This window comes from Tiliqua scincoides, chromosome 3, assembly GCF_035046505.1.
Source record: "Tiliqua scincoides isolate rTilSci1 chromosome 3, rTilSci1.hap2, whole genome shotgun sequence".
NCBI classification, from domain to species: domain Eukaryota; kingdom Metazoa; phylum Chordata; class Lepidosauria; order Squamata; family Scincidae; genus Tiliqua; species Tiliqua scincoides.
Genome location: NC_089823.1, coordinates 63,633,891 through 63,656,842, shown reverse-complemented (window position 1 = coordinate 63,656,842; position 22,952 = coordinate 63,633,891). Strand labels below are relative to the sequence as shown.

General features: G+C 42.2%; 1 protein-coding gene across 1 annotated transcript in view; it reads right to left on the bottom strand.

Annotated features, from left to right (window-relative positions):
* Positions 1-7,057: 7,057 nt before the first annotated feature.
* The window catches only part of IGSF5 (immunoglobulin superfamily member 5), a 46,826-nt gene continuing 30,931 nt past the window's right edge, over positions 7,058-22,952 (bottom strand). The window contains exons 9-10 of the mRNA XM_066621986.1: positions 22,017-22,093; positions 7,058-9,230 (exon numbers count right to left, since the gene is read on the bottom strand). Of these exons, the coding sequence (XP_066478083.1) occupies positions 9,153-9,230; positions 22,017-22,093 (155 nt within the window). The 3' untranslated portion in view covers positions 7,058-9,152. The remainder of the gene's footprint in view (positions 9,231-22,016; positions 22,094-22,952) is intronic.

Sequence of the window (22,952 nt, the reverse complement as noted above, 5' to 3'; positions counted from 1 at the left end):
CAATGAGGTCTGAAACATCTTCTCTTTTAACCTCTATCTGACTTAACTCCTCGGTCAGGAGGGGACGTTCGGGCAGCGGTATCTGCCCGAGGTCTTCTGCCGTGAAGACAGATGCAAAGAACTCATTTAATTTCTCTGCCATCTCTAAGTCTCCTTTTATCTCCCCTTTCCCTCCCTCACCATCCAGAGGGCCAACCGCTTCTCTGGCGGGTTTCCTGCTTCTAACATATTTGAAGAAGCTTTTATTATTCCCCTTAATGTTGCTGACCATGCGTTCCTCATAGTCTTGCTTGGCCTCCAGTATCACCTTCTTACATTTCTTTTGCCACAGTTTATGTTCCTTTTTATTCTCCTCATTAGGGCAAGACTTCCATTTACGGAAGGAAGCTTCCTTGCCCTTCACAGCCTCTCTAACTTGGCTGGTTAGCCATGCAGGCACCCTCCTGGATTTAGTGGAACCCTTCTTTCTTTCCAGTATACACCTCTGCTGGGCCTCTATTACTGTTGTTTTAAGCAGCCTCCATGCACTCTGGAGAGATTGGACTCTTTTTACCCTCCCTTTCAACCTCCTTCTAACTAGCCTCCTCATTTGAGGGAAGTCTGCCCGTCGGAAGTCAAGGGTTTTTGTTAGAGATTTGCCTGGTATTCTTCCCCCAACGTGCACGTCAAAACGGATCGCAGCATGATCACTGTTCCCCAATGGCTCAGTAACGTTTACATCTCTAACCAGGTCCTGCGTACCGCACAATATTAAATCCAGAGTCACCTGTCCTCTGGTGGGCTCCGTGACTAGCTGATCTAAGCCATAGTCATTTAGCACGTCAAGAAATCCGGTTTCCTTATCGTGACCAGAACACAAATTGACCCAGTCAATATGAGGATAATTGAAGTCCCCCATGATTACAACCCTATCCCCCCTTGTCACCTCCCTGATCTGTTTCCTCATTTCAAGGTCCCCATCCGATTTCTGGTCTGGAGGACGATAGCACGCCCCCAGTATTACATCGCTGCACAAGCCTGGTAATTTAACCCACAGAGATTCTACGGTGGAGTCGGACCCACCTTCAATCTCTACTTTGCTGGATTCTATCCCTTCCTTAACATAAACGGCCACCCCACCTCCAACACGCCCCTGCCTGTCCCTCCTGTAGAGTTTATAGCCCGGGATTGCGGTATCCCACTGATTCTCCGCATTCCACCAGGTTTCCGTTATGCCCACTATGTCAATATTTTCCCTTGTCACCAGACATTCCAGTTCTCCCACCTTTGCTCGTAGACTTCGGGCATTCGCATAAAAGCATTTGTACACGGAATGCCCCAGGATGCACTGCTTATTCGCTCCTTTGTCCCCGCATCCTCTCATTGTGCCAAACCGTCTATCACATCCCATCACACTACCTTTCCCAATTTCTTCTCCTACTCTGCCTTTGTCTTGTTGTTCTCTAACCTCCCCAGAAAGAAAGTGCGTCTTTCTTTCTTTCTTTCTTTCTTTCTTTCTTTCTTTCTTTCTTTCTTTCTCACCATGACGCTTTCTCAATCTAAACCCCACCTCCATAAACTGCTATTCACACCATTAGAAGGAAATATATGATGTTACAGGTACCTGTATATTTTCTAGGACAAAATTAAGAGGTAAAAAGGGAGGCAGGTATCTTAAGCCATTTCTGCCCATTGTTGCATATATACAACAGGGATCAAATGTGTACACCTATGGGCTGGGCAGAAATGGGTTAAGGATATGTTTTCTTGAAGAGTGCACTTACACACCAATCTGTGAAGTCCAAAATATTTCCAGGGTTTGTAGAAATTCTTTTGGATATGATTACTCAGGGGAAAAACAAAGAGAGATGCAAGTGGATGATTAATTTTATGAAAATTCTGAAAGCCTGATAGTTGAAACTGTCCTGAGAAGAGCTTTTTTAATTAATTTCCTCATGCCTCAAAGAGTCCGTGTGGCCATTCATCACAAACTGCTGTGTAGACTGAAGACTGTTTTTATTGCTAATAAAGACCTTGGCCCAAAGCCCACCAAAGTAAATGGAAAGAACTCCAGATATTTCAAAGGACTCTGAAGGCCAAGTGTTTTGCTTTGGTTCATTTCCTTCAAAGTTCCTCGTAACATCAGAACATTTTGTTGCACTTTGCAGTTACTACATGGGATGGAGCCAAGATTACTTCTGTACTTTTTGAATTCATTTTCACTTTGGGGGCTTTATTTTTAATATTTGCATTTTCTTTCCATTTTGTCAAATATCTGGATTATGTGGTCATGTACCCAAATTCACAGGCATCCCACAATGCCCCACTCCACTTCATGTCATAGTTATATCTTCTGTACAGTTGACAGTGAAGAGGCATATGGTTTTATTTGCTCAGTTATGTAAAGTGTCAGATTTCCTGCATTGTATTATTAGCCAAATTTCTCTTGCCGCTATGTCCACTGGCTACTGAACCAGTGAGAGCTGCTGTTAGAGGACCATGGGTGATTGAAAGAACACACTGCCAACACACTGCCACCTCCTCTGGGAGAACCCAGAAGTGACATTATGTGATGTCACAACATCACTGCTTTGGGCGCTGCTGTCTTTAGCAATGCCTTTGCATGAGACACACACAGAATTCCACAGGCCAAAGGGGAATAGTACACACAGAAAACATAGCTACTTCATAACACTTGTCCTTTTTAATACAGGTGATGGTATCGACTGATTTGGCATCCACTGATTTGACTCACCACTAATACCAAGTTTCCTTTAAATGCCTTGTAACAAGGAAAAAAGCACCAAAATCCAACCTTCGTGCTGTTAAATAATTATAATTTCATTCTAATTCCATTATTCACCCCATCTAGTGGCTGAATGCGGTATAGCCAATGCATTCAGGGGCAACAATGGAGGAGCAAGAAACTTGGAAGTGGGTCTTTAAAGCTATTTTTCCACTGATTTGGTATCCACTAATTTTTTTTATCCACTGGGGGTTCAAGGTGGTATTTATATACCACCTTTCACCTTCCCACACTATCTTACAATGCAGTATTTATTTACTTTCTTACATAGTAGTAGTAATGCCCCCAAAGAACTCAAAACCTGCTTGTACTTTAACCTGCCATTCACCAATCTGATTGTTACGATCTGCTGACATCATCTTCCTGGAGCTATAATACATGTATCATGCAGTGATGTCAGAATGGCTACTCTGTCCCAAGAACTATGGAAACTGTACCTTGTCCGAGCTTCTGGAGTCCTGGGAAACAACATTTCTTAAGTATCTTTGTGCTGGGAACCTCCTCATGAAGGGCTCAGAAACAGCCTTCTCTTCACACATGAACATGCACATACACACATCTGGTTTAGACTAGTGGTTCTCAAAATTTTCAGTTTCCAGAGTCCTTTGCATGCCTAAGTCTTGGGGTTCATGTACAGAGTCTCAGTAAGCCCCAGAGTGCCAGTTCATGCATGGATTGGCACAGTATGGGGCAGATGGTGGCCACTTATGGTGTGCTTGTGGATGCCCTGCAGGGGTCTCACTTTAAGAAACACTGGTTTAGAGAAAGGGAAAAGAGGGCAGCTTGAAATGGGCTGAATTTTCTTATATGAGTTCTGAAATTCAAAGAGATTTGGCCTGGCTTGGCTTGTAAATGGCATTTTATTTTGAATGCCCCCTGCAAACAATTTCAAAGTTCTGTCATTAGTCCAAGCTTCTTAGCCTCTTCTATCCGTTTTTGGCATTCACATCCAAATTTGTGTATTATCTGAAGCCTTGTGCATAACTCTATGAACATGGCTCTTCCAAACATAACGGTACCTCCATCTGGCTTTCCTAATCATGGTCAAAATTTTATCCTAATAATAATAATAAATAATTGGTCCAATTATTGGTAAATAATAATAAATAATAATTGGTCACTGTGATATTGATTTATCTGGATATGCTACCACAGAAATCTACCACTGAGGACAACACAACTTAAGTCCTTTTAAGGGCAGTATGGCCCATTCCTGGCCATGTTGTGTCCCTTTGTTGTTTGTTGGGTGTATTTTTCTGTGACACAACACTCACTAACATTTGTTCTGGAAATAGTGCATGGCTCTTGGTCGCATTGTGAAAGTGGTAGGCATTGTTCTTAAAACAAGTATATATATATATATATATATATATATATATATATATATATATATATATATATATATATATATATATATATATATATATATATATATAAAGCACAAAGCTATAAATTCTCTCGGTTCCTGTGAAGAAGTGAAATCAATAAACATAGTGTTGTGTTTAAATTGCTGAAGTACTCAATACAATATATGTTAGTGTGTTATTTTCCCTCATGGCTTTCACTCCAACATTATGAATTTTCTGCCTTGGCAGCTTACTGATGCCAAAGTAAGCAATGAGATTAACCTTTTAACTTCACAGAATTAATTCAGTTGCAGTCGCAAGATGCTGAAATGCTTCATATAGCAAAACAGATGCAACTAAGACAAAGACCTGAATGGATTTTACAAAACTTCTTATTGCTAGAACGTTGCTTAAACTGTACATTTTATCATTAGCAAGACAGTCACAGCACAATCACTTCATAGCTATTTGAAATGAAGTTTAGCTTCAGCTCCTGTTCTGTAAGATGAGCAATTAAATATTTACTGTCAATATTGTGATTAACAATCACTAACAGTGTTAAAATTATGCCTCAGTTAACTATAGTGGCCCACTCAAATTCAAAATGCCCCCCCCCCCCCGCTGTCAAGAAAAGCCTCTCTTACAAGCTCTAGCTATTTTTAAATTGCTGTGACTCAGTGGATTCTGGTAACTTAGAGCCCAGTCCTATCCTTCCCCTCTCCTGCCAGCCAATACAGCTGCACCAGAAAGGTGTGTGCTATATCCAGCAGGAGGAGCAGATCAGGAGGCTTTTGGGGGGGGGGGGCGGGAAATATTTTTCACTCTGCTCTTTAGCTGGCACAAGTCCAAGGAAGAGAAATGAGCAAGGGGGTTTGAGAAATAGGGAATAGGATCTAGCATGTGCCACTACCACTGGACCAGCCCTTCCCACAGCTTCCCACCCCCAGTTTTCCCTCTTCCCACCCAGTTTTGCCCCCCCACCTCCACTATTTATTTATTATAAAAATTAATATCCCGCCTTTCCTATAATGAAGCAAATGCCCAAGGTGGCTTACAAAGCTCCATAATAAACATACAATGTATCACAACAATATGTTTAAAAAAATACTTCAAAACAAAGGATTAAAAACGTTCATTTTAACATTCATTTTAATCTTACGAGGGAACATTAAACACTAAAACGTTAAAGCAAAGCAAAACTCTTGCCTCACCTTGTATGGCAGGTTCAAAGGGGTCCTCCAGTTGCAGAGCTTGCAAAATGGTCACCAATGGAGCATTGCATGTTCTGTTGGCAGCCATTTTACAACAGCAGAACCCTGTTCTACTCAACAGCCCAATACACTATTCCACAGTGGTCCTCAAACTAGGGGTCGCAACCCACCAACCTGAAAACTACTGCCCTTTCCTTTTAAGGGGCAGGGGGAAAGCAGCGATGCGATCCCTGGGCTCACACTGCTGCAGGGATTTCACTTTCTACAAGCTGTGGGGTTCCCCACACGCCCCCGAACTCTGGCAGCAGGTAAATTAAGTTTAAAGAAAGCTCCCCTTTCCCCGCAGCGGCGCAATTCTGGGGATCGTGTCACTGCCAATTTCCCCACCCCCACAATAATTCTTCTTGGGAGTTTTGCTCCTGAAAAGTTTGAGTACCGCTGCTCTATAGGATTGGTACAATGTAAAATACAGAACTGAAGAGCAAAACTTGATGAAAGCTTAGGTAGGGGTAAAATCTCGTATGGTCAAGGTATATTTGTTTCTAGATGCCCAAGTAATGAGCTTCTTTTAAACACTCCTGGTTTTTCAGTGTTTTCTATTTAATATTTAGTAATGTTATTTTCAAGCAAGGGAAGATGGAAAACAACGATGACAAATGAAGTGCACCTGCACCTTCAGGATTTGTTACCCACCATGCAGACTGCAACCCACTAGCCACAAGCCAGCCACCAACCCACTCATCAGAGACTCACCTTAGATTGCAACCTCACATTAGGTGCAGTGTCAGGCTGACCACATATGTGGCTGGTGGGTTGCTAATGCCTGGCTTACAGTATTTAAAGGCAGAAGTAGGGCTGCTTCACATGTTATGCAATGACAAATGGGAATTTAATACTTTGTGTGTATGTAATTCCCCCCCCCCCATTTCGCACAGTGTGTAACAATATCCTACATATTTTTTTAAAAAGTTTTCCTCTCACACACACATCATGTTCAGCTTAACAATAACTTTAGGACCCAAACCTATCCATCTTTCCAGTGCTGATGCAGCTGACTGAGGCCAGGAAGGAGGGTTAGATTCGGTGGGCACTGCCATTGCTGAATCCACCCCCTCCCTGGTCCCAATCCACCTTTCTCCCCGACCCTGTTGCTGCCCCGTTCCTTCCACCCACACTTCCTCCCATCCCCTACTTGTACTCACCAGGGCTGGTGGACGTCTGAAGTCCGCTAGCATGTGGACCTGACCATTTGCCACTTCTGCCGGCAGCCAGGCTACATGTTTCAGCAGATCGCCTTTTCTGACAACCAAAAAGTGCCTGGCACCATTGGAATGTTTCAGTGGTGCTAGGTGTCAATAGGATTAGGTTGTAAGACTTCTGGAGAAACTGATTTTTAGGGAGAAAATGTACATTATTTTAAAGATATTTGCTATGAATCCCATGCACTTAGATGTGCCAAAGTCTATTGATTTCAGTGGGCTTAAGTGTATTTTCCTCTGCGTGGGATTGGGCTGCTGGTAGACATACACTGGTGACTAGGAAACTATCATGTGAGTGTCATACTTGGCAGGTTCCAGGGTGTCACCTGCACCAGTTAAAGTTTATTCGGTATAAAACTAGAATAGACTTTTCCCCACATTTTTTCTAACATGTAGAAATGATACAGAAACTGTTACTCAGACTGATATAATATACTGTATATTTTATTTGGGTAATGTGATAATAAACAGTGCACTGGATGATGGACAACCCAGTTCCTTTGGGATACTGTGCTAAGGCTACATAAGTAACTGTATGTAAGGAAAAAGTGATTTTCTGAATCTCATCTTAAACTTATCTCCTTTGAAAAAAGTCCCATTGATTTCAAGCAGCTACACTGCTAAGGATCATGTTCTTAGATTTTTTTTTTTTTTAAAACTAACAGCTAACAGCCCAATCCTAACTAACTTTCCAGCACCAACGCAGCTATACCAGAAGGGCACATGCTGCATTCTGCAGCAGGAGAGCAGTCATAGAGGCCTCCTCAAGGAAAGGGAACATTTGTTTCCTTACCTCAGGATTGCACTGCGGCTGCATCAGAGCTGGAAAATTGGTTAGGATTGGGCTGTGCGTTAGAAATAGGCAACAGTAACAGAAACACAATAGTATACATAATGTAAATAAAACAATATAAATGGAACAGAATAGACATTAACTATCAACAGTAATCTGAAACACCTTGAAAAGCTGAGTTGTTGAACATTATAAGTTAGATCAGAAATATTAATAATAAGCTTTAAATATTGACAAGTAACATTAGATTTGTACACCACGTATTCAAAATGGCATGCTATTGAAATATTCGACTCTTCATGTATTCATCTATGATAAAAGCTATAATTTTATCATCCCACACTCTATGTAACTGTTTAATGAATTCTCTCTTGTGGGTTTCTGTGGTTGTGCCTCCCTTGATTTTGTGCTCACACCAGAGCAATACATTCTTTCACTCTAAATAAAATGCAGTTTGTCCTCGGTATCTGCAGGGGATCCGTTCCCAGAATGCCCCGTGGATACCAAAATCAGCAGATAAGATCAAATCTGCAAGTCAGGGCAATTAGAGGCCTTCTGGTCACATCTGGAAGTATTCTGAGGCACAGGGAGGCCATGCATGGCCTCCCCATGCCTTGGAGGGCTTGCTGGAGCCTTCTAATGCAGGGGTGCCCAAATCCAGGCCCTGGGGCCACTTGCGGCCCTCGAGGACTCCCAATCCGTCCCTCAGGGAGCCCCCAGTCTCCATTGAGTCTCTAGCCCTCCGGAGACTTTCAGGAGCCCGCACTGGCCTGATGCAACTGCTCTCAGCATGATGGCCAACTGTTTGACCTCTTGCATGAGCTGTGGGATGAGGGCTTGCTGTTTCACATCTGTCATACAGCAGCAGCAGCAAAGGAAAGGCTGGCCTTGCTTTGTGCAAGGCCTTTTATAGGCCTTGAGCTATTGCAAGACCTTCATTTATTCATATAAGTTCCATCTCTAATATATTAATTTATGTAAATTTATTCAAATTTGAAATGTAAATTAATTTTTCCCTGACCTCTCTGACCATGTCAGAGAGATGATGTGGTCCTCCTGCCAAAAAGTTAGAACACCCTTGTTCTAAGACATACTTCTGGTTTATTGCTAAACCAAAAGTGCTTTTTAGAAGGCTCCGGCAGGTCTTCTGTGGTGCAGGGATGTCACACACTGCCTCCCCTTGAATCAGAAGGCCTTCATCCTGACATGACTGGAAGCCTTTCCTGGACACATATGGCAGGTACAGTGAGGCACCCTCTGACCTGCGTTGTAGGTCCCTCACCCACAGATGAGGAGGACTGACCTACATAATCTTTGTTATGTCAATTTTTTCCCTTTATGTAGTAATAGCTTATATTAAAGAAAATAAATCTCTGGTCCAGTGGGTAAATATAAGTGAATTGAATCTTGGACACATGATCAATGAGATGATATCTCCTATTGGAATGACAAAACATTTAACGATGGTATAAGTTTTCATGTTTCTTAGAATTCTTTATAAGACAAGAAGAATATTAAAGCAAAAAAGGGGGTCCACTCTGTTTCCAATCTAAGTTGTATCTGTAAGGCACTGGCAATAGCTTCTTAATTTAGGATTTCTACAGTACTGGCTGGTTTGCCAGTAAAATAGTGGAAAATGCAACTCTCACAAAGATTTCAAACCTTGAAATCAATGCACAAAAAGTACCAATTCAAATGGAAATGGCAAGAAACGAAAGACGAGGTACTCAAACAACAAAAACTCTGGAGGGAGCTTTTCTAAACAATTGTCACATTTCTGATATTTCTTGGATTGATTGGAGGAAGTTCTTCATCATGTTGTCCATCATAAGGGACCTATAAATCATACATATAACACTATTTTAATAAAACATGTCAAAAAGAGATTGATCACAAATAGCTTCAGTAAAACCAAGGTTTGTAACTAAAGTTAGCCATGACTCAGTCCCATTGGAGCCAATGAAACAAAGTTTTTGTGAATGACAGTGCAATCTGATTGGTGCCACCGCCCCATGGTAGAGCGGCACTGAAACGGCCACCACTATATCCCGTGGGACCAGTGAACCAGCTGGAGGTCTCCTAAGGGTAAGGGAACTTTGATTCCCTGACCTTGTATCAGGTCCTGGTAGCCCCTATTTGATCTGTGCCAGCTTAATCACTGATGCAGAACTGAAGAGACCACGTCAGGCTCCAAGGCCCAGGAGAAGGTATAGGTTTTGGTGACAGTCGAGGCTGAAGCCCCCACTAACCTCCCAGGCATAAACCACCCCAGCCCACCCTCCCCCACCCAGTTTTGCCTTCCCACTGCCCTCCTTCCACCCAGGATTGTCTCTCTGCCACTTGGTGGGAAACATACCACTCCTGTGCCCAGGAAGGCCGCCACATGGCACAGAGGCCCAGCACCTGTCTCACCCTGACTGCCACAATATGCGTTACCACATGGATCACTGGCACTGCCCAGCATTAGGACTGAGTGGTAAGGCTGCAATCCTATGCAAACTTACATGGGTGTAAGTCCCGTTGAATTGAATGGAGCCTACTTCTGAGTAGATAAACATAAAATTGAGCTGTAACTTAGTCAAGACTACCTTGAGCTGGATCAGGACCAATCAATCAAGAGCCCAATCCTATCAAGGCTACCTCACTGATGCAGCTGTGCCAATGCAGCACACACTGTAACTTATGGTGAGATGGCAGTCACAGAAGTGTCCTCAGTGTAGAGGTGTCTCTTACCCAGAGGAAAGCCTCCACTTCCCAAATGGGTCTCCTTGGTTCTGCATCTTTTGTGCCATTGTCAGTGGACTTATGGTAGCAAAAAGCAAGATCTGCAGTCATAAGTGGGGGATAGAACTGGGCCAAAAATGTAGTTTCACAGCTGCACAACAAATGAGAGTGCTCTCAGTCTTTCATTGTTTTATTTGGCACATGGGATCTGTGTTATGTAGTAATTAGGTGGCATTTTATATGAGAATCAATTGTTTATGTCATGCAAGTAGTACAAAAAGTAGATATTTTGTGATTTAGCAATAAGGACCCCAAGCCAGCAAGATGTGATTTATGTATACACTAAGGCCTGATTCTCACTGTGTTGCTGCTTAAAACGCTGAATAAAACATTTCACAATTTTGTTTCAATATAAATGAAAGTCAGTACAGGTGGGACCTCAGTACCCATGGATTTTTTTTCCATGAATCTGGCTCAATGGACCCGTGTTGAGTCAGACTTGGCCCTACCTGAGACGTCCAGAGGGTTTTCTGAAGCCTGCAGAGCCCATGTGCTCATGGCTTCAGAATGGCCATTTCAGGTCAAAAAAGTCACTTCTGGTTTCTTGAGGGAAACCAAAAGTGATGTTTTTATGCCTTTTAAGGCATTCTGAGGCCCAGGAAAACCAGAAGTGGCATATTTCAGTCTGAAATGGCCATAATGAAGCCTACAGAGGCCGAAGGCAGATGCACATGGCCTCTGCAGCCTTCAGAGGCTCTAAGAGGCTGAAACTGTGGACTTGCTTTCCAGTGTATGGGGGTGTCCGAAAACAGATCCCCTGTGGAGACTGAGACCCCACCTGTACTTTAAAGTTACCAAAAGATTACAGTAGGATGTTAAGCAAGACCAGGGATTGTTTTGTTTCCTTTCTCTATCTGAAATCATTTCTGCATCATTGTGATTTCTTTATGTACATTGTGTTTACCAGTTCATAATGGATTTGACCTGAAGTACAAAGAAGGCATATATACATTGTTACAGTTTCACTTACCTCAGTCATATCTATTGTATAGGTTCCTAGTCTGTAGTCTTTTGGTATTCCTCATATAGTTAACATCCTGAGGGCGCAATCCTAACGCTTTATGTCAGTGCTTTCCAGCACTGGCATAGCGGTGCCAATGGGACGTGTGCTGCATCCTGCAGTTGGGTGTCACTCACAGAGGCCTCCTCAAAGTAAGGGAATGTTTGTTCCCTTACCTCAAAGCTGCATTGCCCTTATGTCAGTGCTGGAAAGGGGTTAGGATAGCATAAGGGGTTAGGATTGCACCCTAAATAATATTATGGGGTGTGTGTGTGTGTGTGTGTGTGTGTGTGTGTGTGTGTGTGTGTGTGTATTATTTATAAACCATAAGGGGGGATGTTAGATAACAAATGTGCCCAATATTGCTGTGGGATACAGCTGCCAACACTTCACAAAAGCCACAGGATGCTCTCAGAACATTTAAGAACCTATTGTTTTGTTTCGAACAAACACCATTCATTATTATACAGTGTGGCTAGATTATAGCTACTTAGTTGTCTCTAGGGGTCAGTTCACAGAACATTTATAACTGTTTACAATAGCAGATCAAGAGATGGAATTACATTTCTGAATCAAACTTTATCTTAGTGCCTTGGAAATTCTGTCAGGAGAGATTGAGATCATCACAGTGGTCTGCCTGTGTACTTTTTTCCATGCTGGGGAAGGCTAAATGTTGCCTTGCCTTGAGGAGGCCTCCGTGACTCCCTCGCTCCCCCCCCACCGCCCACTGCAGGCTGCAGCACATGCTCCATTGGCATGGCTGCATCAGTACTGAAAAGTTGGATAGGATTGGTCCATTATAGTACAATCCCTATAGTACATGTTTCTGAATAAACATGTCAGAAGCAAGTACTACTGTGTTCAATGGAGCCTATTCTCAGATAAGTGTGTATAGGACTGCATCCTTACTTTGAGACACCTGAGACATAAAAATTACCCCAGATAATATTGCTTTCTGGAAAGGGAATCTCCATGCTTACTACAGTATTTTCAGGATACTATCACTGAAGTATTGACAAACTTAATTTAAAAAGTATTGAAAAAAGAAGTATGTAAAACAACCATTTACCATATTCTTCTGTTCATATGAGGCAATATTTTATTCAATTGCAGACCTGCCATTAGGTCCGACGGGGCAAAAGCCTTGGGCATGAGCCACTAGGACTGTGCGGAAGCTGCTCTGAGGCTCCCGACAGGGGCAGAAACTGTGATTCCAGTTTTCTGGAAGCACAGTTTAAAGTGTCGGGGAACCTCAGAGAGGCTTCCCTGACCCGGGTGGAGGTCACGTGAGGCTCCGTGAGCCTCAGGTGAGTACCCAGTCCCCTCTGCCCAAACTGTATCAAAGTCCTGAAACATCTCCCCAAACCCTTTTACCATGTAAACTCCCTACTGAATGTGCAAATATTAGTAACTTTGTACATTAACTGGTCCTCAAGAATGCACAAGAAAATGCTGACAAAGTAAAAGAATGAATTGTTGGGTTGGCTAATAATCTGGGTGCCCAAATGTGTCTTTTCAGTGCCAACATCACAAAAGAATGTTGTAATGTGAAGAGAAGATGGAGGCTGAAACTTGGTGTATTCGGCAGCTCATCTCAGATGGATTCAGACAGGAAGGCCAGGGTTTCAGCTACTGCACATATCCCATAATTCCTGTTATGACATCAATGAGATGCATGATATGTGCACATCTGTTATTAGGCACAGAGTTCTGAACTTTTAATTTGCCAGATGGCAGCTCCTCAGACATTCATGCTCTGGAAGTGTGAAGCAAAGCAGAGATCCTGTCAATTGTTATCTATCTCATATACTGTAGAAATAAAACTGGAAAATAGCAGGATAACAGGATGTGTGCTTATGGTATTTATTTGTTATCTTTACTAACAGCTGTGGCAGATCAGAGATAGAATGGCAGAGTCTATGGACATGTAATCATAACTCCTTGAACTTAGTGATAGTTTTGCATGGCACCAAATACTTAATTTGGCTTTAATTTCTCTGTGTGGCAAAACTTAGTGCACCGCCCCTCCTCTGGCAACACCTCTGCTCTATGTATATCATGGTTTGCGTCCAATTTTAAACAAAAGTGTACTGAACATTTTGCTAAAATTGTACAGGAATTGTGGGATAGGTGTTTGGAGGGCACAATGTACTTAGATTACACTTAAAATTGTACAATTTCATACTCAACTCTCATCCAAATGTTTGAGGACACTGCAGATCTGCATTTATTTATTAGATTTTTAGCCTGCTTTTTCCAAGTAATGGCCCTCAAAGCAAATCACAATAAATAACAATTTTAAAATTACAAAAAAATTAATAAAAACAGTAACATCTCAAAATATCTATCCCCTTTCAATTCCATTAAAGCAGTTCCATCACAGCAACCACTGAGGCCCAAATCCTAACCAATTTTCCAGCACTGGCAGAGCTGTGCCAATGGGGCATGTGATGCATCCTGCAGTTGGGGGGCACTCGCGGAGGCCTCCTTAAGGTAAGGGAATGTTTGTTACTTTACCTTGGAGTTGCATTTCCCTTACCTCGGTCCTGGAAAGTTGGTTAGGATTGTGCCCTAAGTTAATTTTGTATGGCAGGGGTTGTAACAGTGTGGATCATGTCCTCTAGGGGGTTTTCAAATATCTTGGAAGGGAGTTGCAAAGCTCTGAATAACTAGGTTCAATCCTTGGAATCTACAAATAAGGTTGGGGAAAGCCCCGTTGTACCCCAGAAAGCCACTGCCAGTAAGTATGGGCAATTCTGAGCTAGGTGAACCAATCATCTTACTTCAGGGATTTTGTAACTGGGACATGACTACCTTTAATATAGCAAGTGGTGTCACATAAAGTTATACATTATTTTTCAGAAAGGGTAGTCACTGTAACAAAGTTTGAGAACCCCTATTTTCCATTTTCCACTTATCACAATTTCTTCATGCCAGCAGTTAACACAAATATTTAAGTCCTACAGTCCTAACTCCACAGCTGAACAAGCCCTTTACTTGATATGTGAAAAGCTATGACCACATCTTCTGCTTGCAACTGTTTGTGCTGAACTGTGGCTTCTCAATGACTTTTCCAATGTTAATGACTATTTGCTTTCACCAATCGATATGCTATTTTGATTCGCTCTTATTTTAAAGTTAATTGCTAGTATTCTTTTCATTAGCCTTTTCATTAAGTTGGTAACAATCTCCCTCGTCCCCTTTCAATGATCTCCTGGAGGCCATTTGTAGCTATAACTCCAGTCATCATTCTTTCTTCATACATTACTGGTCATGAGTACCATGCAACTAGATGACATTTATACTTTAGAGAATGTTCATAGAGAATGTTCATTAAGGCTAAAGCTACCACCATGTTCTTTCTTTAATCATCAGACACTGAAAGGAACAGAAACTCTACTAGGGTTCAGCCCTACAATTGGAGTAAAAAATAATTAAAAATGGTTGCTTTCCCAATTACATCTCCACATAGAGAACTGCATAGTCTGAATGTGACTAAGGGCGCAATCCTAACCAACTTTCCAGTGCTGACATAGCTGTGCCAATGTAGCATGTGCTGCATCCTTCAGTGGGAGCCAGTCAAGGGGGGCCTCCTCAAGGTAAGGGCATGTTTGTTGCCTTACCTTGGGCCTGCATTGCAGCTAGGACAGTGCTGGAATATTGGTTAGGATTGCGCCCTAAGGCATGTATCAGTAACAGGTTCATATGGAAGGCTGAACTCTGAGTGAGTCTGTCTTGGTTCTGGGATAGATTTGCTTTCCCCGAGATGCTTGCATTCGCTGTTGTTGTGGCAGAGCCCTAGCTTGGGGGTTCTGTCTCTTCTTTTGTTGGGCACTAGGATGCATATGCTGTTTCCTTGTTTGCTGAGTGGGCAATTTGCGATCTTGGGTCTTGGACTGCTTGGATGGGTATTGATCAGTTAGCTTTCTGGTGTATATACGCTGACCACTAGATTGCTGCCTTTGGGGGTATGCACTCCTGGCATAGAGACGTTGGCCTTTAGGTCGCTGAGTTTGGGGGTTCAGCTTCCAGTTATGTGGCTGATGAGCCCTGGGTTTTTGAGTCTCTGAAGAGGGAATCCTGAATTGCAACTGAGGACTGCTCCTGGGTTCCCATGCTGCATGTTTTTCTGAATACAAGGATGGAACAGGGGACATATGTTGAAAAGATTGTGCTGGACTAGACAACTGTGATGAGATCTGTGCAAGAAAATGAAGCAGAATATGATAAGTATGCAGGCTGCAGAAATAGCTGTAGAGACCTATTACTTCTTGGCAACATCAAAGACTTTGATTCCACATACACTTACAGATAAGGTAGCAGATCTGAGGTCCTTGGAACCCCTATTCTTTCTAGGCTGTCACTATGAAAATACTACACACTGATGCTTTTTTGCATATGAATCTCATGATTTTACATTACTTCTATAATTCTTTTGTCAGGAGTAGGTACTTGCTGTCCTAAAAAAAGACATCCATTTTTCACAGGGAAAGTTGCTGGGATTTGTATTCCTGTGGTAATCACATTCCGTGATATCATTTCCATCCATTCTAGCCTGCCTTTAAATAGAATCTTGATGTGAATTCCTGTATTCAAAGCTTCCACACCATCTCTTGTATCTTTCTCATGGTTACTTCAGGTGTCAAGAAAGCCAAGTGAATGGATTTCCTTATTCAATTTTCCAGGAATGGGAAGGCTAGCAGATGAGGTTTTGCTTTATTTTTTCATGAGACATCTTCTGCACTTCTTTTGCATTTGGAGAGGAAAAGCTTTGAGGTGAAAGGAAGAGAAATGAATCCTTAATTCTATAATCCTTAATTCTAGAACCCAGTTTTCATGGTTTCCTAGTCTTGCAATTAAGGAACATGAAACTGTGTTCTGGAATCTTCACTTGACTGTGAAGTTCTGAGACTGGTTATCTTATGTTACTTTTTAAAATCCAGAATGTGCTAATACCATAAATCAGCATAAGATTAATGCATAGGAAGGTGTGAAGAATTCTCTATTAGTTACACAAGCTCTATGACGTGGCACTACACTGTTCTGTAAATTCTGTTCATATGTAATGTACATATTCCAGTACAGATGAGTGGAATCTCATATTTCTACTCCAGAATAAATCTGGCAACCTGTGATGTAGTCTGATGTCTGCTAAACTTCCATCTCTTGCCCAGGAATTAATTCCAGATTCTGGGGGTACCATTTCAAAATGTATTGGAAGCTGGCAGGTTCTCATGAGTTTCACCAGTATAAATCTTCCGTGACAAATTTGTAGGCCACCCCACACATGCACGGATGCCTCCTACAGTGTTATCTTCATTGAGCCATGATGATATATAGAAGGTATTTGTATATGTACAATACTAAGGAAGTGTTCTGCTCTCACAGTAAAGTCCTCCAGATTCCAGTTGGTCCCTGTTCTGACCTGATACAGTTCTACCATAGACAGAAGGGCAAAAATGCCCCCAAGTTCCTTTTATTTTCAGAAATCAATTGCATAAATATATATTTCAATTTAGCACTTGTACACTTAAAGAAAAGACATTCTAGCAATACGCATCTTATGAAATCTTCAGTACGATGGACATTTAATGTTATCTGCAGGATTATTTTCAAACAGTGACAAATACTGTGTCAGAAAGACCAGCGTTCAAAGGTTTCATCCATCAGACAGTTTGTGATTAATCTGGTCAATTCAAAGCTCCCATTCAAGAAAGTAGCCTTCATTTGTCTCTTCTTGTGGGTTAGCAACAATCCAACAAAAGCAGGTCCAGAAATTGCAATCAGATTTGATTAAGCAGAAGTTGGAACTGCCACAAACAGCAAGAATAAGGTGGACCACCCACAACTTAGATGAGGAATCTTCTAATTGATATTGTAAGACTTGTTCTTGGAGTGGTACCAAAGAATGCCCTCTTCTCAGATGGCTGTCTTCTGGACATCCTTGGTTATTCATGAAAATTAATAAGGCTATTTATGGATAATATCTCATAGAGATTAATTTGCTGGTAATTTGTTGGTGAAAGTAAATGAAGAAACTTCTTTTGAAAAATATACAGTAAGTGCTAATCATTATAAATGCCCATGGAAACCATTGTGCCTTTTTTGTTTCTATGCTTTCACTTGCTTCTGCTTTAAATCAGAATTTCTGTCAAGTTCTGAATAGACTCAAGGAATAGTTGCTTTGGGAAAATAATCCTGCTTTAAATAGTGGAAGATGAGAGCACTGGAAAGAGTCTCACGCATTTCGACTTGGAAGCATACCATTGTCAAAGTACTACAGTCTTTTTATGGTGCCTTTTCTTACACATTAAAAAAAAGAAGAAATTAGTGGATAGTTTCATCATGCTCCCTTTGTCTGACACAGAATGGACTTGGGTTATCCAAGATCAATGGTACTGCTGCAGATATACTGGGGGAGTGTCTGGGAATGCTCTCTCTTTGTTCCCCAGTACTTAAGAGAAATGCAACCCAGAACAATCTGACCTAGGCTGAAGATCATGTTTGAAAAGGCATTCGGTTTGTGTCAGAAGCCAAAAAAAGGATAAAAGCACCCAATTCAGATGTTAAATAAATCCTTTTCCTGGGCTTTTCAGAAGGAGACTATACAGGTAAGCAACTAAGAATTAAAACCATGCAGAACTTAACCTGACCCTCCAGTCAGCAATGTTTGCTCACAGACAATTGAGATCAAACATCTAACTCCCTGTCCTACATACCCATACAATGTGGTCATGGTTGGGACCCTTTCCAGTACGGCATAACATATAAAAAGTTAATAGTAATACAAGCCTTGGTATTCAGTGCATGAAATAAAAGCTGTACCAGCAGACTAACTGCCACCCTCCCAATGCTGCTGCCCGACAGAGAAGAAATAGGGTGCCCAGGTGGCAGTGCCACTGAGGAAGTCTTGGCTCATCTCATAGTTGTCTTGGCAATAGGGCCAGAGGCAGATGAAAGCAAGAAGTCGGATCCCCATCACACAGAAATGGGGATTGTATCCTGGCCACTCCAGATCCAGGGTATGCTGTGAGAGGCAGGAGAGGGGCAGAGCTACTGTCAAGGTTGGGCAGGCATTTAGAACCAACCAGGTTCAGGCCAGGGAGGGTTTCCTCCACAACTCTTGGGGAGCACAGAGAGGGCATGAGGGTGAGAGGAGGAGGAGGATTCTGTGTGTGAAGAACCATTTTCCTCCATCTGAGGCATAAAGGGAAGGCACAAGTTGACTAGAGAGCAAGCAGCAGTCCCAAATCACTGCATAGCCTTTATATGTCACTTGGCCTATCACACTATTTCAGATTTTGCAGAAAGAGATCCACCCACTCTGATTCAGAATCTTGTACCTGTGTCTCTTACTGGTGTTTCCCTTTTGCCCTTTCAAAAGAATTTTCTCTGAAGCAGACAGCAGTTTTAATTTTTTTTACTTGGACTAGACTTTAGCCTTCTAATTCTGCTCTGTTGTTTTGAAAATCTATCCTATGAACTAATTCATAACTACCAACTGTAGTTTTTCAGATTTTCTACAAAGGGAGCAAAGATGGATCAGGATGATTGGCAAAGCTGGTTGTATTTTTTTTTTCAAAGATACTTTAGATTCACGTGCACAAATAAGTATTCTTTGTTAGAAAGAATGTTCATGGTACACAGTGGCAGACCTCCCATTCATTTGATGGAGTAAGTGGGAGGGTGGACTTGCGCGGACGGTGGTGGTGGCATCCCGCAGGGGTGCCATTGCAGACCTTTGCCCTGGGGTGCAGGGCTGGGGAGGTCCGCCACTGATAGTACATGTATAAACATGTATTCCAAAAGGAAAGAATTACTATAGTTTGATAGCAAATACACACAGAGTTGTTAGGCTAACTGTTCGTAAGATACTTTCGGACATACTGGACCTCAAATGAGGCAAACCATGCAATAACATTCATGTATGGGCTCAGAAACTGGAGCCAGGGTAAATCTGAGCTCATGAAGACACCTACATAGAAATGCTAAGTTTTTAATGTTCCTTTTACTTGTTGATGAACGACAGCACTGCCAACATAGCACTTCTGGGTAACCTATACCATCCTCCTGTAAAAAAAAACCCTGAACCTACTGACTGGGTCATTATGAAATTGATCTGCCTCACTCATCACTCTGCTTTATTGTTCCTGCAATTGCCTGACTCTCTCCATCAAGAAATAGCCCACAGTTAAGGTGACTTTGATCTGTTCTTTCTGCACAAATTGTTCTCAGCTCTAAATCAAACAGACTAAAAAAGACATGCATTCTAAGAACAAACATGATAATGGAAACTAACCCTGAGAGAGAGAGTAATATTGGTCTGCTCAGAGCCTAAACAAAGGGAGAAAAATGGGATTCACATTACCAGGATCTGGTGGTCCCAGGGACCTCCCCCTAACTTGTCACAGACGCTTAAAATTATTATTAGCCCAGCTGGGCTTCATTTTTCTTTAGCCAGTAGCAATGGCCTAGGGAGGGGCTGTAGCAAGTCACACCCACTCTACTTTGTCCCCTGAAGGTAGATCCCCCAAAAGCAGATGGAGTGCACCTATGGGAGGAGGGGAACACTAAAGACCCGAGAGAGGCAAGAAGTACTGCGATCAACCCCTTTCTTTATTGAGGGCTGGATTTCCAGCTGTGCAGATGAACCCAAATTTGTCTTTGATCCACCGTCCCTTTAGCAGTTTGGGATAGTTCCAGTTCCTTCACTGGAGCTTCCCAATGTGAGTTCCTTCATTTCCTGGCTGTGTAGACTGGGGTCTGGATCTTCTGAATCCAGCTATAGAGGTTGGCCTGTGGCCCATGGCCACTCTTAACTCCTGGCCATGGGATAAGCCCTCTGTGGGGAGGGGATGTGCAATTGCTCTACAGCCCTGTCCAAGGGAATACCCATTCTCTGGCCACATGGAGTCCTTTCTCCTACTTTGGCAACTTGCTCCATTTCTCTCTCCTGCCCCATTTTCTTGCTCATTTCTTTCATTTCCTCCACTGCTTGTATCTTCCTGGAACTCCTTCCATGGCCCTTCTCCTGATCCCTCTCTTCAGGACCTTCCCCTGCCAAACCCTCATACCTCTCTTGTTCTTGACTTCTCCCCGCTTGTTCTCTCACTGTTTACCCCTCCCTTCTATTGCCTGGTTTGCCTTTTCCTCTCTCTCACTCACTCACTCACTTGGTGTTTGTCTCCTATCTCTCCTCCTCAATTGCTTTCCCTTCAGTCTACTTTCAGCCACAGCCCCTCCCCCAATGAGGAGACCTGCAGGGGTCCTTCCTCCACCCCTACTTTCCCTGGCACTCCACAGTGATGGGTGAATCAAAATGATGTGGTTGCCCTTTCCAGGTACCTCTAGTCCCAGTGGGACACCATGGGCATCACAGGATCCCACAGATAGGAACCATGGTGAGAAGAGGCAGAAAGAATGAACTGTACAAATTCCATTAAAGTATAAACACCATATTTTTATTTTCCCCCAGGTGTTCCTGGTTGTTAGGCAAGTGTCTCTTTAATTGTATTCATTCCTTTTTCTATGCCACAGATCATGACACAGGCAAACTATCATAGTGTACATTTTGGGTCAAATTATGTGTGCGCATTAGTCTCTTGTTTTTGATATTATTAGTATTATTAGTATTTATATTAAATGACGGTGATGATGGTGATGAACAACAGCTGCAGATTTGCTCAGAGGAACAGTAGACGGGGGTAGCGCTTAATACTTTCCTACAGGCCACTTTCTGTTAAAATCACTCTCCCTAAGCTGCTGTTTGTTTTATGTTATTTATTTAAATAATTGCTGTTCTCCATATTGATGCCGTGAGCCAAGAGCTCTCACAAAACTCTGGCGAAAGTAACATCATTTTAACATCAGTTCTGACTCTGGCCTTTAAGATACTTGTTAGCAAGAAGCTGCAAGCCACCCTTCAGCCAGTGTCTTGGCCTAGAGGTAGCAGAGCCTCAAGAGTCAGTCTGCAACAATTTCTCAGAACAAGGGCAACCCATGTCAAAGTGTCTGTGGTCTCTTTTATCTCTCCAGTATGGTCCAGCTCACTATGGCAAAGGATGGAAGGGTAAGCCAGTGGGTGGGGGACTGGGAGGTGAAAGTGGAAAGTTACTGGACCCTTGTCCTCTTAGCTTTGCTAGCCACACTTATGAGTTGAAATAAGTATAAAAAGCTAGCTGCACCTAGCTACACTTGCGCATGATCTGAGGCAACTGGCCTCCTTGCTGCCTTGTTTTGAGACCAGCAATAAACAAGCTGTTTTCTGCTATATCTTCCCTCAGAGTGTTAAACTGGGATGTAGCACTCTGGGTAACAAACCTCACACTGCCTTTGCAGGTTCAAGGGCAACAATAGTCATGTTTCCATACACCTGCACAGACGGAAAAGCAGCTGGGCAAGGACAAGTGTGATTGGAAAAACTAGCTGCAGGGAAAGAGTTGAGGATCCTTCCCCTTCTGCCCCCTCTCCAATCAAACTGACAGCTGATTTTCATTTAAAAAATAAATATATAAACCAGCTACTGTTACATGCATCTGCTCTTCAACATCTAATAGATGGCCTCGCTGAAGTCCCAGAGTGAAATTTTAGGTCAAGCAAAGGAGAAGATGCAACTTTATCTATTTATATTAATCTTTGCATACAAAGTTTTCATGTAAAGCCTATATACTTAAAAACAGTTTCACTAACCCCAGGACACTTGGAATACTAAAGTGTATTAAGGAGAAAAGCTTCAATGCATGACTTTTACATTTCTCAATCCTTTTAGAAAGTAGGATTTAAACATATTGCCTGTTTCTGAAATACGTCACAATCTCAACGAGACTGGTTCCAATTACCTCTGATGTAGGATTCACTTCTAAATCTTGTTCAGGACCATAGAAGCTAGGGTTAACAGGGGAGGAAGCAGGAACTCCTGTAATGCAATATATACACACACATATATATTATATATTATATATAGATATTCTATATATATATTCTAATATTATATATTATACATATATTATATATATATATTATGCAATATATTCAAGATAATTGTTATTGATAGTTCTTCTGAATGGAAGGAACTAAACATTTCAGAACACAAAAAAGAAAAATGAAGGACTTGTTTGGAGCCCTTTCTGAGTAAAATCAATGGACAGCTGTGCAGGGAATGAAATGATGTGCACATGATCTGTGTTTATTTGATGCTTTGTAAAACTCTGCTCAGAATCTGAGGAAAAGTTTCCATAAGTTCTCCATACAGACATTCCAATGAACCTCATGGTAGCATGGCCTGAGGGGGTGCAGTATAGTGGCAGCAATGCCATTAGATTATTGTAACGTGCTTTATGTGGGGCTGCCCCTGAAGATGGTTCGGAAACTGCAATTAGTGCAGAATGCGGCGGCCCGTGTGGTCACTGGAGCTAGGCGGTTTGACTCTGTCAGCCCGCTTCTCCAGGGGCTGCATTGGCTGCCCATTCATTTCCGGGCCCGATTCAAGGTGCTGGTTTTGACCTTTGTTCTGGGCCAGGGTATCTCAAAGATGGCCTACAATCTGGCTCGTCCTCTTAGGTCATCAGAGAAGGCCTCTTAGGTCATCGTCCTCTTAGGTCATCAGAGAAATACCTATGGGTATTTGTTAATGTGTTTTAATATGTTTTTATTTGCGGTTAAATTATGTTTTTAAGCTGTTTTTAATATGTTGTAAGCCGCCCTGGGTCCCTTTGGGGAGAAGGGCGGGATATAAATAAAGTTGTTTATGATGATGATGATGATGATGATGATGA